Source organism: Sarcophilus harrisii, chromosome 1, assembly GCF_902635505.1.
Source record: "Sarcophilus harrisii chromosome 1, mSarHar1.11, whole genome shotgun sequence".
Lineage (NCBI taxonomy): Eukaryota > Metazoa > Chordata > Mammalia > Dasyuromorphia > Dasyuridae > Sarcophilus > Sarcophilus harrisii.
Window position 1 is genome coordinate 335,185,553 of NC_045426.1, and position 15,337 is coordinate 335,200,889.

The 15,337-nt window shown below is 38.5% G+C and overlaps 1 protein-coding gene across 1 annotated transcript; it reads right to left on the reverse strand.

The window, feature by feature from the left end:
• Window positions 1-7,894: 7,894 nt before the first annotated feature.
• NDUFAB1 (NADH:ubiquinone oxidoreductase subunit AB1) lies at window positions 7,895-14,596 on the reverse strand. Its single transcript, XM_003761882.4, has 5 exons — window positions 14,309-14,596; window positions 10,707-10,829; window positions 10,049-10,136; window positions 8,851-8,959; window positions 7,895-8,035 (listed from the first exon to the last, which is right to left on the reverse strand). The coding sequence occupies exons 1-4, from the start codon at window positions 14,579-14,581 to the stop codon at window positions 8,868-8,870; spliced, it is 576 nt and encodes a 191-aa protein (XP_003761930.2). The 5' UTR covers window positions 14,582-14,596; the 3' UTR covers window positions 7,895-8,035; window positions 8,851-8,867.
• Window positions 14,597-15,337: the final 741 nt, after the last annotated feature.

Here is a 15,337-nt window from a genome sequence, read left to right on the forward strand (position 1 = left end):
ATCTGCTAGGAACTGGAAGTGGACACAGAGTGGAGGGTTTTAAGGAGAAAAGGTTTGGAACAGTCACTTCCAGAAGTGTGACAGGCACCAAGCTCATAACATTCCACACTGATTTCACATGTATGATTGATACCACATTTCTTCTCAATGGGTAGAGGAAGGTTAAGAGGGAGAAAGAGAATTCAATTAATTTTTTAATGAATGTTAAAAAATATTTTTAAAAAAGGAACATTCTGTGTTCTAAGTTCTGTGCTCAAAAGTTACTTTCAGCTATAATGCTATTTAATGTTTTTTAGTTTCATTTTTTTTGTTCATACGTGTATATTTTAATATACGTTTCTTTATGAGAAATGTTGAGAAAAATCAGAACAAAAGGAAAAAACCATGGGAAAGAAAAAATAAAGCAAAAAAAGAAGTGAACATCGCATGTATTGATCTACATTCAATTTCCATAGTTTTTTCTCTGGATGAAGATGGCATTTTCTATCTAAAGTTCATTGGGATTGCCAATTGGGATTCAGTCATCAAAGACTGAACTGCTGAGAAGATTCAAATCTTTCATTATTGATCATTGTACATTTTTAATGTTATGTGTACAATGTATTCCTGGTTCTGTTTATTTCGCTCAGCATCCGTTCCTCTAAGTCTCTCCAGGTCTCTCTGAAATCATCCTGTTGGTCCTTTCTTCCAGAACAATAATATTCCATAACATTCATATACCACAATTTATTCAGCCATTGTCCAACTGATGGGCATCCATTCAGTTTCCAGTTTCTGGCCACTACTAAAAGGGCTGCCACAAACATTTTTGTACATACAGGTCCCTTTCCCTCCATTAAGATTTCTTTCTTTGGGATATAAGCCCAGTAGATCAAAGGGAATGCACAGTTTGATAACTTTTTGACCATGGTTCCAAATTGTTCTCCAGAATGGTTGGATCCATTCACAGTTCCACCAACAATGTATTAGTGCCCCAGTTTTCCTGCATCCCCTCCAACATTCGTCATTATTTTTTCCTGTCATCTTAGCCAATCTGACAAGTGTGTAGTGGTATCTCAAAGTTGTCTTAATTTGCATTTCTCTGATCAATAGACACTGAATAATGTTGAATGTTCTTACTCATCCACAGTCCCTTGGATTTGATTTTTAGTTAAAATATCAAACTTCCAGTCTTCTAGTCTTGGAACATCTGAACCCTTCCCCCTTTTTGCTTCCAAGTGTAGAATAATACTGACCTAAGATGTAAGGATTCCCTTTCCCAAAGGACAAAACCAAACCACCTCTTGTCAAGGTCAGGGGCATTCTTCCTAAGTACAAATCATTTATAAACTTTATTGCAATTTAACTTAATCCTTTTGTACATGCTCTCAGCTCCCACCCATCCCATCTTTTACAGCAAACTACACACTCTCTTCCTCTCTCCTTCCATTTCTCTCTCTCTCTTTCTCTCTCTCTTACACACACACACAACACACAACTTAGGCCTCAGGTGGCACAGAAGAAATAAGATTTGTCAGCTTCTTCAAAACCCAACTTAACTCATGAACAAAACCAGGATTTTTTCTCCTGCTAAAACTACTCATAACCAAACAAAGCTAAAATTTAGAATTGAAAGGAACCTTACAGGTGTCATATCTAGCCCCCAAATTTTATAGATGAGGAAACGGAGACCTCAAAACATTAAGTGACTTGCCAAGTATCCTCTTGAAAACAAAGTTTCTTAAGGATATAATGGTTTCGATAATGGCTTAGCTAATTACAGATGTGACCAATGAGAAACTGAGTGATTAGGGTCCACATCAAAATCAATTCTGCAGAAGTAAAAGAGAGACTAACAGCCCATCCCAATCTGAAAAGTTTTAACTGTCATCAAGTAATCTGTTTGCCTATAATTTTTCATTTACTGGTTCTGCCTTGTCTAATCCCTTCTTCCATATGTGTGTGTCTCGTTATTCCACCAGTACCAACTACATTCTCACTCTCTTTACAACTCCATCTTGTCTACAATGAAATCCATATTTGCCTTATCACAATTCAAGTTATGTTAAATATAGGACATTCTCTCCACCTCTAGTAACTATCAAAAACTATCAATACACTAAGTGTATTGACTCAATTTGTGTATTATGTGCAGTGTTGTTAGGCCCTAGAAGAGGGCTGAACAAGCAATAATAGCCTTTCCATCAGATCTCTATTTCATTATGTCACTGATTTTGCTCTCTAAGCAGGACACTGTGTGGGAACATTTATTATTCCTGACTTTTTCCAAGGAGCATGCTGCAACAGGAAATCTTTCTTTTGGTCCAGGGCCCAAACTCAAATTCAGAAACATTTAAAACTGGGAGTCACTTTATTGGTGAGCTGTACAATGAAGCCTAGGAATCCAATGGATATTATTGCTTACACCATTCCTATGTAACCAAAAGGTTCTTTTTTGCCTGCATAGTATGTAACAATGTGAGAAACAATTCCGAAGCCTGGTAGAATTAAAATATATACTTCTGGGTGGCCAAAGAACCAGAATAGATGTTGGTATAGGATTGGGTCTCCTCCACCAGCAGGGTCAAAAAATGTTGTATTAAGATTGTGGTCTGTTAAGAGTATTGCTGCAACTTTGAAAACTGATTTAGGGATTATGTTGCTAAGAATTAAAAATTCTCTCCATTTCTGCACTGGAGATTGGGGTGCTGAAATAACAAGGGAAAACACTTATCTACAACTGCCCTGTGCTTCCAGTGTACTGTTGTTGTGGGGAGAAGAACAGGGGTGGAAGAGGAACCTCTTGTTTCATTGCAGAAGAATGGAGAACAAAGAAAAAGCTAAAGCGGGAGCCCTAGAGAATTGTGACCAAATTAGTTATTATATAGGAGCACCAATCAGCCAGCCTGTCATTAGGCTTCCCTCAGGTCCTATTAGTAAAATGTCTGTGGGCAGATCCAGATTCCCCAGAGGGAAAATGCCCTTTAGTTACTTCTAAATCTGGGTTTCTTAACCTTTTGTGTGCCATGGATCCTTTTGGCAATCTGGAGAAACCTATAAACTTCAGAAAAATGTTTATAAATTCACAAAGTACAAAGCACAAAGCGTTACAAAAAAAACCCCAAAATCATTCCTGTTAAGTACCTGCTATATACAAAGACAAAGACAATCCCTGCCTTCAAGGAGTTCACGAGGCCTTAGTGGAAGGGAAGGATGACAACAGGCAAACAATTGCACAAATAGGGATGAACAGGAAATAAGAGGGAAGGCCCTAGAATAAAGGGTAAGTGTTAGCAAAGGCTTCCGAGATAAGGTGACATTTTAGTTGGGATTTAACAAGGAAGGCTCGAGGAGAGATGAAAGACAACTCAAGAAAATACAAGTCAAAAGATGGAGCGTCTTGTGGACAGCAAGAGATCACTACACTGAAGGATGGGGGGAACCAAGGGGTGTCAGCTGAAAGGTTTGATCTGCATAGAGATGTTAACTAAATACATGGGATCTGATGAGGTCACCAGATAGCAGAGAGGTAGAAAAGGACCTAGGACAGAGTCCTGTGGTCACCCATGATTAGTGAGTGTGACTGGATGAAGAACCCACAAAGGAGACTGAGATAGGGTCAAATAGGTAGGAAGAGAACCAAGAAACAGTGGAAGAAACCAATTACATTGAAATAGATATCCCCGCAAAATTTTTTTTAAATAAGTTCAAGACTGATGCTAATTGAAATGAGCAGAACCAGGAGATCACTGTACATGGCAAAAGTAAGATTATAAGATAATCAACTCTGATGGACATAGTTCTCTCTAATATTGAGATGATTCAGGCCTGTTCCAATGATCTTGTAATGAAGAGAGCCATCTGCACCCAGAGAAAGAACTGTGGGAACTAAGTGTGGATCACAACATAACAATCTCATTATTTTTGTTGTTTGCTTGCCTTTTATTTTCTTCCTCATTTTTTTTTCCTTTTTTGATCTGTTTTTTCTTTGGCAGCAAGATAATTGTATAAATATGTATGCATATATTGGATTTAACATTTTTTAAACATGTTTAACACATATTGGATTACTTGCCATCCAGGGGAGGGGTAGGTAAAGGGGAGAAAATATTTGGAACAAAAGGTTTTGCTTGCAAGGGTCAATGTTGAAAAATTATCCATGCATGTTTTGAAAATAAAAAACTTTAATTAAAAAAAAAAGTTCATGTACAAAAGATCAAGAATTTTAAAGGAATTAATTGAAAAAAAATGCAAATGAAGGTGGCCTAACTGTAACAGATCTAAAACCATATTATAAATATGGCTAAGAATGAGTAATTGATCAATGGAACAGACGAGTTCACAAGACACAATAGTCGATGACAATAGTAATCTAGTGTTTGATAAACCCAAAAACTCCAACTTTTGGGATAAGAACTTACTATTTGACAAAAATTGTTGGGGAAAATTGGAAAATAGTATGGCAGAAACTAAAGATTGACCAACATCTAACACCCTACAGATAAGGTCAAAATGAGTTCATGATTTAGACCATAAAGGGTGATACTATAAGCAAATTAGGAGAACTAGGAATTAGTCTACCTCTCAGATCTGTGGAGAAGGAATTTATGGCAGAGAACATTATGAAATGTAAAATAGATCATTTTGATTATATTAAATTAAAAAGGTTTTATATAAACAAAACCAATGCAGCCAAGATTAGGAAAGCAGAAAACTGGGGAAAATTTATATCCAAGAGTTCTGATAAAGGCCTCATTTCTAAAACGTATACAGAATTGACTCAATTTTATAAGAATACAAGCCATTCCCCAGTTGATAAATGGTCAAAGGATATGAATAATTTTCAAAGAAATTAAAGCCATTTCTAATCATATGAAAAAATGTTCTAAATCACTATTGATCAGAGAAATGCAAATTAAGACGATTCTTGAGATACCCCTATACAACTCTCAGATTGACAGGAGAAGATAATGCCGAATGCGGAGGGGCTGTGGATAAACTGGGACACTGCTATATTGTTGGTGGAATTGCGAATACATTCAGCCATTCAGAAGAACAACTTGGAACTATGCCCAAAGGGCTATCATTCGATCCAGCACTGTTTCTATTGGGCTTATATCCCAGAGAGATCTTAAAGGAGGGAAAAATGCGGTCTGTAATGCTCTCCAGGGTCAGAGGAGGCAAGTCACTATACTGACAGCTCAACTGTAGGAATATCCCTGAAACCTAGAACAAGGTAAAAAGCACAGAAATGCAAAAATGCAAAAGCAAAAATGTTTGTGGCAGCCCTTTTTGTAGTGGCAGGTTTGAAACTGGAAACTGAGTGGATGCCCCTCAACTGGAGAATGGCTGAATAAATTATGGTATATGAATGTTATGGAATATTATTGTTCTGTAAGAAACAATCACCAGGATGATTTCAGAAAATTTTAGACTTACATGACTTGATGTTAAATGAAATAAGTAGAACCAAGAAAACATTGTACACAGCTACAAGATTGTGTGATGAACTTGGCTCTTTCCAACAGTGAGTTGATTTAAGGCAATTCCAATAGACTTGTGATGGAGAGAACCATCTGCATTGAGAGAGAGAACTATGGAGACTGGATATGGATCACAACATAGCATTTTCATCTTTTGTTTGCTTTTTTTTTTTTGGTCATTTGTTTTCCTTTTTGATCTGATCTTTCTTGCACAGCATGACAAATGTGGAAGATGTTTAGATGTTTAGAAGAATAGCATGTTTAACCTCAATCGGATTACTTGCTTTCTGGAAGATTATGGGAGGCAGGGAAAAAATTGGGACACAAGTTTTATAAGGGAGAATGCTGAAAACTATCTTTGCATGTATTTTCAAGTATAAAACTGTTATTATAAAAAAAAAATTTAAAAATAAGTTCATGCTATGGAGATTGAATATGGATCAAAGCATAGCATTTTCATCTTTTTTTGGTTGTTTTTCATTTTCTTGTTTTTCTCATGTTATTTTTTTCCTCCCTTTTGATCTGATTTTTCTTTATCAGCATGACAGATATGTTTAGGATTGCACATTTTTAACCTATCAGTGGATTGCTTGCTGTCTTGGAGACGTTTTGCAAAGGTGTATGTTGAAGACTACTTTGTATGCATTTGGAAAAATAAAATATTATTAAAAAAAAAAAACTTTTTCTTTTAAGTTCAACTTTCACATACACAAAATAAGTTCATGAATCTCCTAAGAAGTTGTTGCAAATAATGGCTTACAAACTTAGCCATCAGCCTGTTTGAGGAATTCCCCAATTTATCAGAGAATCCTCTGATCCATCTCCTTATTTGCTCCCGCCCTCCAAAAAAAAATGCCTAGGAAATGTCACAGAGTTGTCATAAGAATCATGCAAACGTTATTGACTTTTTGGGTCTAAAGCTGTTTTTTTCTCTTTGATCTAAATGATGAAACTACTCCTAGCAATACAATTCTGCAGTTGCTCCAGGCAAATCTCCAAGGGCAGAAATTACTGCCCGTTTTTTACAAAATACTCACAGACTCATAGATGAAGAAATTTGACCAAGGTCACAAAGGGAAGCAGGGGACAATCCAAGTTGTGTCCCAACTTGGATTAAAATCTAGATTCTTTCCTCTGCACCATATATTCAATTGTGCAAATGAAAGAAATCTATCCAGTGTCTCTTACCTCAAAGGAAGGAGAAACAGGAAAGAGCAAAACACTCAAATGTGACAATACTTATAGTACATTTGAGGCATCCTCCTTTAAATATTCTTTATTTCTAGGCTTACACCTTTCAGGCTAACTTTATAAACACCACAAAAGCCATTTATCCAAAACCAAGAAGCTAGAATTAAGGACAGCTCTTGCTTAAAGGACTCCTTATTAAAAAGCTGATCAGGACCCAGGACATTCCATTGTATCGGGTCATTTCTGGGGGAAACATTCTTACAATAACCAGTATTTAGATGCAAATTGTGTCATAGGAGAGAACTAACACTTTGGGATCTTCTTAATGATGTCTGTGCTCCAAGCTGACAAAAGCTAATCCTCCAAATCACAGTGGCTAACATTCGAGGCTCTCTCAACTGACTACATAATGTCTCCAGTTAGATGAATTTCTTCACTGTCCTTCAAAATTCACGCAATGATTCTTAGTCCCAAGCCTTTTCTTTTACTGTGACTCTTCCCAGAATGCCCTCTATTCTTAAAATCAAAGAGCATCAGAGTAGAAAGAAATAGAAATCATTTGTCCAACTTATGTTTGAAAAGAAATTCCCTCTACAATGTTATGTCAGCTCTACTTGAAGACCCCCAATAAATAGGAACTCTGTATTCTAAAATAGCACTTTAATACTTCAGACAGTAAAATTTTGAAATTATAATCAAACCAAAATCAGTCTCTGTAACTATTCATTCACTGTTCCTACTTCTGCTTTCTAAAGCCAAAAGAATAAATTTAATCATACTTCCACAGATCTGTCTTTCAATGTTTGAAAGGCAGAGATCACATTTCACCTGTTTTCTTTCCGAAGTCAAATAGCTCAGCTCTTTTGACCAATCAATATATTCATTCTCCTGCTTATTCTTCAGTTATAATCTCCCAAAAGTAACCAACTCCCCAGGTTCAAAAATGTTAGATGCAAAACAACATGGTAAATATCATCCAGAAGATACTCCAGAAGAAAAACTGTCCAACTAGCAAAATTATTTGGAAGCAAAGGCTGTATGTTTATTCAGAGAGGGACGGTCACATAAAAGAGAAAACATGAGTTTGGGAACCAATGATGCAAATACTCAACTCTAAAAAATCCACTTGTATCTGAAGTAAATGTTCTTTAAACAATGAGCTCTTTTTTAAAACATTAAAGAGAATCAATATAAAAGCAGTGCCCAATAAGCAAAAACATCAAAGAATCAAGACCCGAGAATACTGATTTTATATATTTATTTTTTAAAGGCCAACACATATTTAGACAACTTAAATATAGTTCCAACAGAAATACTCCGACAAAAGCAGCAATGGTCTCATGTGTTTTCACATTCAGACACTCGCTGGGATCATCCGAGTTCTGTGTAAAAAAGGATAAAAAATGAAAAATTTTGAGCTAATTTGGAATTACATTAGATCTGTCAGAGCCTGAATTAAGCATTTATAATAAGCTATAAGCTTATATTTTGGTTGGTAATAAAAGTTGACTGTTATATAGTGCTTTGATGTTTATAAAATGTTTTACTATAGTTTGATATGATCCTCCTAACATTGTGAGGTAGATATTTCTTATATTATCCCTGATTTTTACCTTAGGAAAGGCTCTGACGATTATGATTTGCCTATAGTAATGATGCTAATGTCAGAGGTGATATTTGAACCCATGCCTCTCCTGACTTCAACTCAAACATCTTCCTTACATCTTCCTAAACTAGGCTAACAAAGAGAACAGGTATTTTTTTTGGTTTTGTATTCCCTACATCTAATATATTCCCTTGTACAAAGCAAATGTTCAACCAAGTTTATTTGATTTAATTTAATTACTATTCTCAACAAAGCTGCAATCTTACACTTCAATGACATTAACAGAAAATTGACATTGGAAGGGGTCTCACGGATCATCTAGTCGAACTCCCTAATTTTACGAAGATGGTACCTGAGATCCAAAAAAGGATAATGACTTCTCCAAGATCATATATCTAGGTAAGGACAAAGTCAAGACTAAACTCTAGGGCTCCTAATTCCCAGCCAAAGGAATTATTTATTAATTATCAAGCTGGTGAAAATGCCCAGCAGACATTAACATTTCTTCTAGTTAAACTCTGGTTTTGTATGAAAAGGTGCACAAGACTGATTATATGGAAAATCATCTTTTATAAAAGATAAATTACTTACTTGATTAAAAAAAAACTTTATTGGTATACATCTTTTTTATCTGCAATGTAATCTACAATCTCTTGTGGACACATTAACTTTTCAGCATCTATGTCAGGAATTTCAAAACCTGAAAGTGAAAGGAAATGGAACATTACTGCACTATAACAAATAATGTATGAAATGAATACAAAGCATAGAAGATCTACATGAACTGATGTGAAATAGAGTATGCAGTCAAGAAAACAATACACACAGTTAACTACAACATGTAAATGGAAAGAACTACTATTACAAAGCAAAAAAAATCAAAAATAAATTTAACAAAGTGATACTGAGTGACTTGAATGAAGAGATAAGACAATGTCCATAGCTGTTACATATTGCATATGTTTTTAACCTTCTCTAACAGTTAGTTGTGCTGACTTTTTTTCCCTCTCTAAAAAAATAATATTCATTAAATACAATAATTCTCTGGAAGGGGTAGGAAAAATAATACTGAGAATAACTATTGATAGAAACCAAAAATATTAATAAAAACTTATTTTGAAATGAACTCTGAGTGCAAACTGAAGCATACTTTTTTCACTTTGTTTCTTGCTTTTTATTATTTTTTGCACCATGGAATATGGAAATGTTTTATGATTTCATATGCATAAATGATATACTGTTATCTTCTCAATGGATGGCAAGCAGAGGGATAGGACAGAATTTAGAACTCAAAATTTTCAGGTTCTGAGAATTGTGAATTTATCTGCCTCTTTACAATTATTCAATCTCCTCTCTCCTTTTATGTATCATTTTCAATTCTGAAAGGCACAAATTTTACACTAAAAGACCATATTCACCTGATCATTAAAGTCTCTTGTTTGATATTATATAAACTATGTGTAATATTGGGATTTAATTAATGCTTAAGTGATTCATTAAAAGAGAAGTACAGAATGGCATATTCTTTTTTTAGGGGGAGGGGGGCACAGTTGGGATTAAGTGACTTGCTGAAGGTCATATAGCTAATGTCGAGTATTTGAGCTAGATTTGAACTCAACTCCTCCTGACTGCAGGAGCAGTGCTTTATCCACTGTACTACCTAACAAGGTATATTCAATTTCTTAAATCAAAATTCTCAGTTCACAATTTTATCATTTTCTGGGTTTACCTGATAACACAAATCATACCTCGAAACATATAGACACATTACAGTACATGGATTTATTACCAAATTCATCTTCCATGGCCATTATAATTTCTACTTGGTCCAAACTATCCAAGCCCAGGTCTTTCATGAAGTGGGAAGATACTGAAAGCTGAAAGAAATGAAAACCAAAATCTAATTAGGGTGGAATTAAGCTTGTTAGACTGTTTGTTTCCTAAGTAAACCAACCAAGGGTAGTACTTTCCCTGCATCAAAACCAAGGGGTACCATGTGTCAATCATTATGTAAAATATTCCCCACAGCAGCATAGTTACTTCACGACAGCATCACTGATACTTTATAGCTAACCCTGTTAACCTGATCACCAAAGAGCTGAATTTGGTGACAGAAGCTAGCAGCTGTGTCCCAATGGCATTAGCCCCTAACTACCAGTCTGCTTGTAACTTTGTTCCTAATTACTCTTGGCAAACTTTTACAGTCATGATTTTGCAGATAATTCTGAATATGCTACTATTTTAAGATGCAAAAGGGAAATTTGGTTTCTGACATTCTGATACCAACCTCATTGTACTAAAAAGTCACAGCCTAAGTGGCAATCATTTTCCTGTTATAGTGATTAAAGAACCTTCAAATTCAAAATGCTTCTGATAATAATGACCTCTGGTTAAGTTATTAAACAGTCAAAATTCCAAGGGACGAATTCCTCAAATATATCAATTACCTTTTCCGGATCAATCTTATCATATAGTTTCAAAACATAGAGGACACGGTCTGTAATGCTCTCCAGGGTCAGAGGAGGCAAGTCACTATACTGACGGCTCAACTGTAGGAATATCCCTGAAACCTAGAACAAGGTAAAAAGCACAGAAAACACATTTAATAATGCCTCTGAAATGAACCAATGGAAACTCACAAATACATGGCTCCCTTTCACAAATGTGTTAGTTTAGAACCCCATGTTGTCTGTGAAGAGATTTAAAAATAGTATCAAGCAGACATGCTAATGACAAGTCACATATCTAGTGATCTAAATTTATAATGCATATGTCTCACAATCACCTATAAAGTAGAGTACTACAAGTATTATTAAGTCCCAGTTTATAAAGAAAACCAGCACAGAAGATCACGTTGGATAATTGAATCTTTAAAACAATGCTAAAATTGGGCAACTATGCGACATAGTGAACCCCAGCCCTGGAGTCAGGAAGACCCAAGTTCAAATTTGACCTCATAGACTTACTTAGCTGTAAGACCCTAGGCAAATCAATTAATGAGTTTACCTTAATCCATCGAAGAAGGACTCCAGTATCTTTTCCAAGAAAATCTCATACAGGGTCAAAAGAAGTCGAATACAATTTACTACCAAAGGTCCCACAAACCTTTTTTAAAGGAAGTTTTTTTGCCTCCATAGCTTATAACTACCATTCCTGGCTTTCTCCATTCCTTTGAAGCCACTTCTTCCATCACTCTTATACTGAGATACAAGAGGGCAGAACAGTGAACAGTAAAGAATTCGGTTATCTTTTTAATACCAATATTCTACCAGTAAGAAGACCTGACAGAGCCAAATAAATCACTATGGGACCAGGCTACTAATGACAAGTTTCTCAGGACATAACTAGACTGATCTTCCAAAAGTTGACTTAGTTTGTTATCATTTGCACAAGAAAAACCAAGCAGATGAAGAACATTCACTATCCCCAATTCAACAAGCAGTAAGATGGCAATGTATAGTGCTTATCCATCAGTATATTTAAAACTGCTTTAGAGTATCTAAATGGATAAGTTGGGTCCAAAACAAAACAGAACAATTTCATAGGAGTACTGCTCTGCAGAACAGTTTTGACTCAGGAACCACAGCCTAGTGGCTGTTCATTAAAAATCAAATTCTGCCTCTTTTTACTTTAAAAAAGTTATTGCCTTAATACAATGATATATCACTGCTGTCCCGGATCTTATTACCTAACTAGATTTCAGGGACTCTGTACAACATTCATACAAACATTTATAAGCATCTGCTATAAAAATACTAACAGTTCATATTTACACAGCAAAAATACTAACAGTTCATATTTACACAGCACTTCACAAAGGACATTCCTCACAACCACCTACAAAGCAAATGGAACAAGGATAAAGATCTTCATTTTACAAAAGAAGAAAATGAGTGAAGTGCCTTGCCCTTGGTCACATTAGTTAAGAGACAGAGTCAGTACCTAAACCCAGGTCTTTTAACTCTCTGCTATATGCATATCATTATGCTATATAGCCTGAGAGAGACAATAAGTTGTACATGCTCTCATCAATTTTCCAACCTATTCTCCACTATTCATACAAATGAACCCCATAACAGACAAGTTATGGTGCAAAAGTTCTTTTTTGCAGTTTACAACACACTTTTCCACAAAAAATGGAATAAATGAGGGCTGAGGTGGTGGTGCTTTTCTCAAGTAGTTCAACAACAAAGAAAAAGGAATCATTTGCACTAAAGAGTTAACTTAAACAAATAAGAGAAATAACAAACCAAGGCAGGGTGAGAAAAGCCTGCAGGCCCTTGCATCAGGTCGGCCGCAGATACTGTAAAGTTTTGATGAGAAAAAGAGGCAAGGGAGATGGAATCTTAACAAGGACCATCATGGCAGAAAACCAGGGCAAAAAGAAAGAAAAGGATGACAGGAAGTCAAAGGCACCAAGGAGTAACAAAGCTCCGTCACTATATTAAAGAACAGGAGTTTGACATTAGGAGTCTTGCAAATTGCTTAGATCCCATGGAGAAGGTCAATTCTTACAAAACATCATTCTCTCCCTATGTAGAGGAAAGGATTGATTCCCTAGCAATTTCAAGTCACTACAGGCATTTGGCAAATGATAAATTTGAACCGAATTGTCTCCTTTGGTTGCTAGGCCTCCAAAAAAAAAAAAAAAGGGAGAGGATTTTGGTGCAGTAGAGTGCTGGGGCTGGGTCAAGATCTTGTTCAAATCCAGGTTATGACACTAGTTTTATGACCTGGGCAAATCACTACACCTCTGTTTGCTTTAGTCTCCTTAACAATAAAATGGGGATAATGGTACCTATCTTGCAAGGCTCTTTTAAGGATCAAATGATATCTATAAAGTGCCAGTTACACAATGTACACAATATAAATGTTTATTCTTTTCCCTTCCCTTTAACTGCCAGCTTTTAAAATTAAAGTTGTAATTGTTTCAATCTTTTATAAATGTATTACATTCTTCCCTGTAATCTTAAATTATCAATCTTCTAACGATTACTTAGGATCACTACAGTAAACAAAGATTATCATACAATATGATGATGCTATCAAAAATGATCTGCCCTATGTACTTTTTTGAGTTCTGCATCCGCTTTTTGGAGTTTCCAAAAGATTTCCTTTCAGTTACTGACAGGTCGTCAATGCCCTTGACCAAATTTTCTTAAATTGAGGGTCACGACCCGATATGGGGTTCCAAGAAACTTCCACTTTTCAGTAAATGTTTGATTTATGCACCTCTTTTATATACCCATAGACCCGAAGTCGCCTAAATATTTGGGGGCGAGGGCAAGTTTAAGAAGCCCCGTCCTACACCAGTCGTTATCCTGCCTCTGCCCGAGCACCCCAACACTTATGTGATCGTGGACAAACCACTCCAATGAAATCTTCCAAATTTTCCACAGAGTCGAAGTGAGAGTTTCCTCCCAGAAACCGGATGGCGGCCCATCCGCGCCCGGCCGTGCGGAGGAGGACGCAAGTCCTCCCCGAGTGTCAAGAGGCCTTCCTCTTAACCTCCCCGAAGAGGGAGGGCAACAATAAGAACAAGAGCCCCTCGGCACTGCTCAGCTTGCCCCAGGCGGCGGAGAGAGAGCGCAGCCGGAGTCCGGAAAGTGCGCGGTTAGCAGCGACGCCGGAGAGAAGTCCCCAGTGCCCGGAGTTCCGCCTCCGCAGCCCGCAGGGGCCGGCCAGGCCTGCAGCCCCAGGGCGGGGGATCCGGGCGGCGTGTCAGCCGACGAGACCTCGGGAGGGGACGCCGACCTTTGCAGGCCTCTGAGACCTGCCGGAGCCAGGCCCCGTGGGGAGGCTGAGGCCCCGTGGGGAGGCTGAGGCCCCGTGGGGAGGCTGAGGCCCCGTGGGAGGCTGAGGCCCCGTGGGAGGCTGAGGCCCCGTGGGAGGCTGAGGCCCCGTGGGAGGCTGAGGCCCCGTGGGGAGGCTGAGGCCCAGTCAGACCTCTGCGGAGCGCCCTCCTCCCGCTCCCCGAGCCCGGCCCGGCGGTGACCCCTGCGGGCCCGGCAAAGTCACCGCCGCCCGCCCGCGGGCCCGCCTCCCTCACCTGCGTGGGTGCAGAAGCAGGGACCGCCGCAGCCGCCCTTCTCCTCCTCCCCGCCGCCGCGCACGGAACCGAACCGAGCGGCCGAACCACGGCGAGCGCGGGGCCCCTGGGCCGGGACGGCGGCACCAAGGCCGCGGACAGACGGCGGACACAGACGGAGAGGACACGGGCCGCCATGGCTACGCCGACCCAGAGTGCAACGCGCCCTTCACCGTAAGCCCCGCCTCCTTCTTTCAGGAAGGAGCAACGAAAGGAAGAGCCTAGAGCTGCCATCCCGGAGGCCCTTCTGGCCTCCAGGCCGCTCTTTAGAATCAGCGTCCCCTGGTGGCCAGAGGAGGGGAGCCTGTGCTCCGGATGGAGGAGAGGGAGGGGAACGCTGGAGCTTCTCTTCCTAGCTTGAGTATGTGTGGTCAGTGTCCTGAGCGGGCCACTTCCTGCCGTTTGCCTCCATTTCCTCGTGGCCAAAACGAAGGCAAAAACAGCGCCTCCATCCCAGGGTTTTCGTGGGGGAAAATCATCAAGTTCCCTAAACTCTGTGCCACCTTAACTGTTATTCTTGTTATCCTAGCTGGAGTCTTAGGACGTAATGGACAAGAGTTAATTCAAAATCAAACACTTCCTGGCAACACGTTGTCCCTGAGCGCCCGGCTTCTCTGCAGCTTTGGTTCTGAGCACATTCGCTTTGCATGAGCAGGTGCCCGAAAACACATTCTCAGAGTCTGGAAAGAGTCACATGAAATTTCTCAGCTAGCAGGGATGTATTAGCAGAAAAAGTCTATGACATACCCGGGCCAGGGGAGGAAAAGGCCATATAGATTCTTTTTTTTTTTTTTTTTTTTTTTTAGTTTTTAATGATCTCTGAGAGGAAATTGACTCCCTCCCCATGCCACTTTTACATGGTAGTGATTAGCAAGAAATTTTAAATTTCCTTTCCTGACACATCCAGTTATTAGTGCTTTCCTCATTCCTAACCAAAAAAAAACAAAAAAAAACCCTTTTTTTTTTTAAATTGAAGCTTTTTGTTTTCAA